Below are 8,602 nucleotides of genomic sequence, written 5' to 3' on the forward strand. Positions count from 1 at the left end.
TACGTCGTGTTGATCTGTGGCGCACTCATAACGCGCAGGGCTGGAGTGACTTTTGCTGTTGGGACTCGGGTTTGAGTCCAGCATGAACTTTTTTGTTATTTTCATGTCGATGGACACTGAATATTATGTGGTTTGAATAGAGGATTCCTAATATTGTTTGCCGAGACCAACATTAATGACCCATCAGCATTTTAAAGTCTAATATCCCTGACATTTCTGCTGCTATCTTTGCAAAACGAGTTAACAGTCACATGTTATCTGGATGAGTGCTGCAGAATGCCGTTTTTATAAGGGATGTAGATGTGTGTGTCTTTCATATTAAACATGATCACTGGTAGATAGCCACAGAAGTCGTAACATAGTTTAATCTGGGCGGATCCCATTTTCCCATGGGCGAATCACAGTTTACCTGAGAGGATCACAGTTTAACACAGCTGAAAACTTCTCCACGCTGCTTTCAAACTCTGAGTAAACAACGTACGCTTCACTGGGAGGCTGTCTGAAGGTGTACACATGTCTCAGATGGACTTGGTATCACATTAGGAACGATATTCAGTGATAAGTCGGGCAACAATAGCTGGTTTTAAGGATTTATTCGAGCGGATCACAGCTTAACACAGCTGAAGACTTCTCCACGCTGCTTTCAAACTGTGAGTAAAGAACATGTGCTTCACTTGGAGGCTGTCTGAAGGTGTACACAGGTCTCAGATGGACTTGGTATCACATTAAGACCGATATTCAGTAATAAGTCTGGCAACAATAGCTGGTTTAAATGATGTATTGGAGCTCGCAATGTTTTGAACAGACATCCCCAGTCAACTCGTTTTTCTTTTTGTAGTCTTCGCTGTTCGCGTCCGGATATCGCCATCGTAACCACAACCTCACACACTGGTACTGAATGTGCATCAAAGTGTTCCTATGGAGCCAAATATACCAAAAGATTTATGTAAACGACAGAAGAAGCGATCGAAATGTGTATATCAGTCGAAGGCCACGCCTCCATATCTGTCAACCAGTTGATCGGGGAACCAGTTAATCCGGAACACCGGACCCGGTGGAAACTGGGGGTAAGTAGCGTGAGCGCACGTCATCGTTTACAATTTGCGAGCGACTTCAGAGGAGCTGCTGGAGGTTTTCTCACGTGAGCAGTTGATCTGTGTTGCTGAACATTTCCACTTGGATGTTGGGGATAAAAGAATGAAAGAAAACATAAGAGGGATTGTTAAAGCAAATCTGTTTGAGTTAGGTGCCCTCAAAGGAGGAAAGTATACTGTTGATCCTAGCAGAGACGGTGTTGATATGTCTGGCTGCCGTGGTGCAGGCCTGACTTTTGAACAGAGAAAGGAGTTGTTGCTGTTGCAAACAGAAATGGAGAAACTGGCTGGTGGGGGTGCAAGCCAGGCCTCTAATTTATCTGGTAGAGCTACTCCGTTTGACGTTGGCAGTAGTTTGCGGGTAGTTCCTCAGTTTAGTGAACAAGACCCAGATACTTTGTTTTCCCTGTTCGAGCGTGTAGCTGAGAGCAGAGAGTGGTCTGATGCTGAGGGGACCTTATTGTTACAGTGTGTGTTGACAGGTAAAGCCCAGGAAGCCTACTCTGCTCTGACGGTGGCAGAGAGCAAGGTCTACCTAACTGTTAAGACTGCTGTGCTGAAGGCCTACGAATTAGTCCCTGAGGTATACTGTATCGACAGAGGTTCAGGTCCTGGGAGATGTCAAGCAGACAGACACATGTTGAGTTTGCCAGGGATCTGGTTACTTCTTTTAGTAGGTGGTGTAACGCCTTAAATGTGGATATGTATGTTGCATTATGTGAGTTGATGGTGTTGGAGTAATTTAAAAATGCTGTACCCAGCCACATTGCGGTTTACATCAGCGAGCGTAAGGTGAAAACTGCTGCAGAGGCTGCTGCTCTGGCTGATGACTATGTGCTAACGCACAGGGGCGGTCGAGACTTCAGGGTCCAGGTGGTATGTAAGGTGGTATGTATCGTGCAGCATGCAGGTAGATGGGAATGATAAAACGAATTCACACTGGGGTAAACCTGAACGTGTGATGCAAGTTTGTTGCAGCCCAAGAGCCGGGTAGGTATTTTTTCGGTGCACTGTGTTTCTCTTTCTTTCTGTGTTTTGGTTGATAACTGAGACTCTCGGCCTCCGTAGTGCGAAGCAAAGATTGTCTCTGCTGAGTGCTGACAGGATGAGAGGATATTATATGAATGAGTTCAACCCAAACTGTAGCCGATGTGCACTCTTTCAACCGGTGCACTCGCATCTTGAACGTTTATGCCGGTGCACCGATGCGAATCGGTGAATCTTAACATCCCTAATTTCCAAACATTTGGTCTACCTATGCTGTAAAATGTATTATCTCTTCGATTTACACTCGGCATCTATTGCACGTCTATCCGTCCTGGGAGAGGGATCCCTCTTCTGTTGCTCTCCCTGAGATTTCTCCCATTTTCCCCTTTCAACTGTGGGGTATTTCTCTGGAAGTTTATCCTTGTACGATGTGTATTGTCATACTGATATTCTGTACAAACTGAAGTCCACTGAGACAAATGTAACATTTGTGATATTGGGCTATATAAATAAACATTGATTGATTGATTTACAAACCGATAACATGATACCAGCTTGAGGCTTGTTTCCAGCATAGCATTAAGGCTTTTACTTATTTAAATATTAGCCCCATCAAGAGCTGCCGGCCCTACCATTATCACCATGGGTGCTTATGATGAATTATTCTCTGTAATGAAATAGTTGACCTTAAGTTATTTTCAAAGCCTGTAGAGGAGAGTGTCGAAGTCAACATTTGGTCCCAAAGTTTTCCATCTTTTTCAGAAATTGAAAATATTTTTTTCTTGGAACTTCTTATTCACAAAAGCCAATTCCCTGCAGGTCAATGTCAGTGTCAATCAGAGTCCTCTACATATCAAGACCCAGAGCTGTAAGGGATTTAGTGTTTTGCACAGCTCTTATCTTGGGGTTTCAAGTTTAAAGATAGTTGCTCCATACATTTGTTGTTGAAATGTGATTAAATGTTCTTTCTCCCTTTCTGGCTCTTGTAGATCTTCATTTTTGAAAACAACATCTACTATCGCTCCAGGGTAGATAACCGCTCTATTCGTTTGGTGTCTACTGGCAAGGAGGGCGTCATTTTCAATGGGCTCAGTGATTGGCTGTACGAAGGTGAGGCAGAAAACATTTTCTTACTTTCTTAAACAGGTAAATTAAAAGAATGATAACTATGGGCATAGATATGTCTCTTAATTATTTATGTGAACAGAAAAATAAATATTTAAAAATGTAAATATGTGATTTGTAAATATAAAACACCATCCACAAATGCATTTAAAAGATTTGCAAACTCACAAATAAATGTGCAAATGTAAAACGGATCTGCAAATACGCAAAATATGTTTACAAATAAAAAAAATAACTTTGAATATCTCTTTAACATTTACAACTTTCGATCAGGCATTTGTGAATCCATTTTGTATTTGTCGACCAAAAATGCGCTGTGGATCTCACATTTCTGCTTGTGGATCTCAAATCTCTGCTCGTGGATCTCAAATCTCTGCTTGTGGATCGTCTTTTTACACACACAGAGTTTTGAGACAACCTTTCCGCCGGTCTCGGCTAAAATCTACTCATGTCACTCGGTTATTTTCGGAAAACACGTGATGGCCTGCTGATGACGACATTTCCTCATGGTTTTCAAAGTAAGAGCATGATGGTTTGTTTAATGCGCTGTTTTTTTAATGAACTGCGGAATGTTAGATGCCATGGCCATGGGAAGTAGGGGTGCTGAGGGTGCTGCAGCACCCCCTGATGGAGGACAGGGAATCTGCACGTCCACAAGATTAAATAGAAATATAATACAACAAAAAACAAATTTTCGGCATTGATGTAACAACATTCATAATTAAGTAAAGATAACACCCTTTTCACCCCGGTTACATTTTCCATTTCCCCTGAGAGGCTCAGTGAGGTAAAGGACTGAGTGTTTAGATCGTTCACTTTAGTCTAAGTTATCTCAGTGGGTCTCAAACGGTTTGATCACAATTTATGTAAACAAGTATTTCCAAGGCACACCTTTATAATTATTAGGATAAATAAAAACAGGTTTGAAATCATTCCAATGTATAATATAGACCAGTGATTCTCAAACTTTTTTCAATAATGTACCCCCTTTGAAAAAATAATGCAGCCAAGTACCCCCTGATCAGCGCAAACACTATTTGTTAGGGGGAAAAAGCCTATATAAAGAGGTACAGTACAGTGCTGCACCATCAGTGTCTGATTTATTAAAACAACAACATTGTAACTGAGAAACACTTAAATGCTACATTTCAAATGTTTACAATCCATCATTAAATTCATGGCAAACCAATTTTAACATCATGCAATAAGACGACATTAATTGCATTGAACTGATCTTTTTAATAAGTTGTACTTACAATTTAGTGAGAAACATGGGCTTGTGCGGATTTTGAGGATCTTTGTCATTCTGACAGGGAGGCTAACTGCAGTTATCACACTTCGTGTTTTGAAATATGTGTAACTCTAGTCTATTAATATAAAACCCACACTGCTCAAACTTCGTTACTTTTCCTAAAATTGGTATATTTATCTATTTTTTTATAAAATAAATCTCACGTACCCCCTGCAGTACTCCAACGTACCCCTAGGGGTCCGCGAACCCCCATTTGAGAATCACTGCACAAATGAGTAAAGGCTCTTTTAAGAGCCACCTCGAAAAAGATCCTTAAACATGAGTACACAGGGTTGTGTTTGAGTTTGCTCCTCATTCCAGACGAATCCTGCCTGGGGTCGGAGCACGTGCACGCAGCTCTCGCCCAGCAGGTGTGCTCATTGTCAGCCTACCTCAATCGCCAGGGAGGAGTATGATCTGCGCAGCTTCTGAACGCAGCCAGGTGGCTGCTGTTCTGGGCGCGCACACACGTTGCTCTCCATCAGAGCAATGTATATTCCCGGCGAATTGAACAGGGGGGCTCGCAGAGCGCAGGATCACCCCCCTATGGGGGTAGACACGTTCGCACATCGGCCGTGGCCCAGGGTGCTGTTATACGTTTTTTCCACCAGTTCCGCTGACCCCTTGGTTCCTGGACCGAGTACGGGAGAAGCGGCTATCAGCGGTCCTGATAGCCCCGGAGCGCACGGGAGCGTCCTGGTTTCCATGCCTACAGCGTACGCAGTCAGGCAGACCATGGGAAATTCCGTGGCAGAGTGAGTGACGTCAGGGACCCAGCTGTGCGCCTCTCTCCTGCCTCTCGGCACGCGGAGAGCGGCCCTTTTTCCCTCTCATGAGAGGTATGTTTCCTTTTTTCCTCTGACACATTTTGTACGGAGTGTCTTGTCAGAGTGAGTGATGTCAGGGATCCAGCTGTGCGCTCTCCTGCCTTTCCGCACCCAGAGAGCTCCCTTGTTCCCCCTTTTTTTGTTGCTGGGCAAAGTGTGACCTTCGTCTCTACTTTTTCACAGCGGTAGGGTTGTATTGTTCCCAGCCTTCGTCTCCTCATGGAAAATATTCATGTTATGCTATATTCCAGGGACTGTGATGCGCCATTCGCATGGCGCAATAGGCATGGGTTATTATCTGAGCAGGTGTGTCTGTGCTTCTAGTACCGGGCGGACCCAGTGGGGCGCAGACTACATCTTGCTTCACCCTTAACCCAATAGCGATAGCCTTAGAGGGCGAAGCCTATACGAAATAGAACTGAAGTTACGTACTGTAACTCCAGCTTCTATGAGTATAGGCGTAGCTCTCTAAGTTCTGGGCCCCACTGGCTCCACGAATAGCTGAAGAAAAGTTGTTTGTGTGGGAGCAGATTGTCGGGCCTCCTTCCTATTTATACCGGAAGTGAGCCCGAGGGTGGGGCCCACCTCGCAGGTGGGCGTGGACTACAAGTGTTTCAGTGCTGCGCAGGGGATTACCCAATAGCGATAGCCTTAGAGGGTTACGCCTATACTCATAGAAGCTGGAGTTACAGTACGTAACTTCAGCTCTGTCACAAATACAGCAGTAAACAGACACATCACAATAAACAAACCTTGCCATACAAACACTCCAAACATCTATGGGGCAAACATGACTGCAATCAAAGCGAAGCCAGGTTTTTATCTCAGTGCTCCAGAGCCCAACAAACAGCTGTTTCCTCCGGCTGCATCACACGACGGGATGTGTCACTATCAGTACAGCCGGCAGATGACGGAACACTTGAGAGTCTCCTGAGGCGTTTTGGACTATTACACACAGCTGACGGGGTTCTTGGCTAAGTTTCTGTAATTTTATCCCAACGTGTCTTTCTGTCTCTCTGTATGCACATTACAAACACACACACACACACACACACACACACACACACACACACACACACACACACACACACACACACACACACACACACACACACACACACACACACACACACACACACACACACAACATCATGGATTAAGACAGCAATGCTAGCCAGAGTTGTTAGACTGTAATTTGTTCCCAACGTCTCTTTCTGTCTCCACACACACACACACACACACACACACACACACACACACACACACACACACACACACATACACACCAGAGCTGAGCACAAACACATCATGCGCCTTGGTGACCGAACATCTCCTTCATAAAACGAGTAATAAGCAGTGGCGTTTTCTCCTGGAGGCCAAGGGAAGCCAGGCTTCCCCTGTTTTTTCGGAGTGTAGTTATCATTTTAATAAATAAATAAAAACACTTCGTTTAGTTTCGGAAATTCTTTGTTGTGTGTTGCTGCCGGCCCATCTCTCCCCCATTCTCATTGAGTATTTTACAAAGAGTGAAACAGCGCCCCTCTAGATGTTATGGTGAAACAGTAGATTGCACTCTCTGCTGCGAGAGGAGGCCAGCCGAAATTGTCTTCCCTTGGTGAAAAAAAATGGAGAGATTGACCAATCAGATGAGGCTCACGTGATGCCCCTGCCAACCTGTGATTAGTCAGGGCCATGCCAAGGGAAGCCAGAGGCTCCCTTGCATAATCCAATCAAATCGCATCAACTTAGTGTTGCAGTGACGCATCCTAAAACCTGGAAGTAAGCTGCGCTCGGTTTCCCTCGACAAAAAGCAATGAGATTTCTCCATAGGATTTTGGAAAATAGCTCGAAATAAGGTCAGTGGAAAACGAACCTGTTAGATACATGCACGTTGTGTTCAGTCGGATAATATCCACATGTCTACCCTACTTTTATAATTTTCGAATCATAAATCGAATCGATAGAAGATAGATAGCGTCACTGCACCACTCTCACCGCCGTTAGAAAGTAGCAAGCAAGTGCAATTATGGAGGGTGGAGATTTGGAGTATTTACTCAAAAATTAATTGTACTAAACTTCCGCTACAGCAGCAACAACAAATACAATCTGATGACAGGCCAATGCTCAAACTGGAGCTGTGTACAGAGAGGAAAAAAGGAGCGAATCGGACGTAAAACATTAAAGGTCTCCTGATGTAGTTTGTGAATGAATGCTTATTAGAGTTTCGGCTGGAGAGTGCGTGCGGACCTGTCGGTTAGATAACAGGTGTGTGTAAGTCCTGCATCTGTATGATACAAATGTGTGTAAAATGATACCGGGTGTTGTAATCACTCATCTGGTTACGTTATTACATTGACCACCACACCCCCGACCCAAAAGAAAGGACGTATTATTGGCTTCCCCTACATTTTTTCCCACGCCACGCTACTGGTAATAGGGGGATTCATCGGGCAGTTCGATGAGTGTAGAGGTGTGTGTGGTTAAAACGAAGCAGCCTGCGGTCGCTCTGCAGCTGTTCTAATGAAAATAAACACAGTGAAGGCGTTGAGTAAAAGGCACAGCTCTTTGCGCGCTGGTGCTGCACTTCTCAGAGGCTGAGTTACACATCCCACTGCCTCCTGGTGCTGTAGCGATTTCATGAAGTGAATGAGAGTCCGAGTTCCAATTATATATCTACAATAATGTATGCACTGCCATTTCCCAACATAAACATTACAGTCTGCAATGAAACGGTTGTTTCCTGTGTGCTCCACTTCCTACTTGGTGCTCCGGTAACTTTCTCGTGCGAATGAGATAAAGTATCTTTTTTTTTTCATTGCCCTTTAGGGGCTCCATACAATACAAATGCAAATATTTAATTAAAAAAAGTAAAGTCCTTTCGAGTCATCTGTCTCAAGTCAAGTCTTTTATCAAATTTTAGTCAAGCAAGACTCAAGTCTAAAAATATGCGACTCGAGTCCAACCCTATTCCTAGAAAAACCGCCTATCAACTTGCAGTCAGAGATCTATACTAAGATTATCTTTGTTATCTTGTCACTTATCATTAATATGAATGAAAATGACTTGTGTTTTGTGTAAAAGCAGAAATAAATAAAATATGTCTGTCTGACCGTTTTTGTAATATATGTGAAATTCACAATTTGAAAAATGATTGATTACACAATGTGTACAGTACAAGTAGCCTACTTCTGGGTTTTTCATTCAAGCTCAGCTCCGTAGAGAGAGAGAGAGAGGAGAGAGAGAGAGAGAGAGAGAGAGAGAGACGAGAGAGAAGAGAG

The 8,602-nt window shown here is 43.7% G+C and overlaps 1 protein-coding gene across 5 annotated transcripts in view; it reads left to right on the forward strand.

Moving 5' to 3' along the window:
- The window catches only part of LOC117559811 (dipeptidyl aminopeptidase-like protein 6), a 446,505-nt gene that overhangs the window by 395,187 nt on the left and 42,716 nt on the right, over positions 1-8,602 (forward strand). For all 5 annotated transcript variants that reach the window (XM_034236499.1, XM_034236502.1, XM_034236498.1 and 2 more), the window contains one exon: positions 3,071-3,191. In XM_034236499.1, coding sequence (XP_034092390.1) covers positions 3,071-3,191 — 121 coding nt within the window. The remainder of the gene's footprint in view (positions 1-3,070; positions 3,192-8,602) is intronic.

The sequence above is a fragment of the Gymnodraco acuticeps genome, unplaced genomic scaffold (assembly GCF_902827175.1).
Source record: "Gymnodraco acuticeps unplaced genomic scaffold, fGymAcu1.1, whole genome shotgun sequence".
In the NCBI taxonomy this organism is placed as follows: Eukaryota; Metazoa; Chordata; class Actinopteri; order Perciformes; family Bathydraconidae; genus Gymnodraco; species Gymnodraco acuticeps.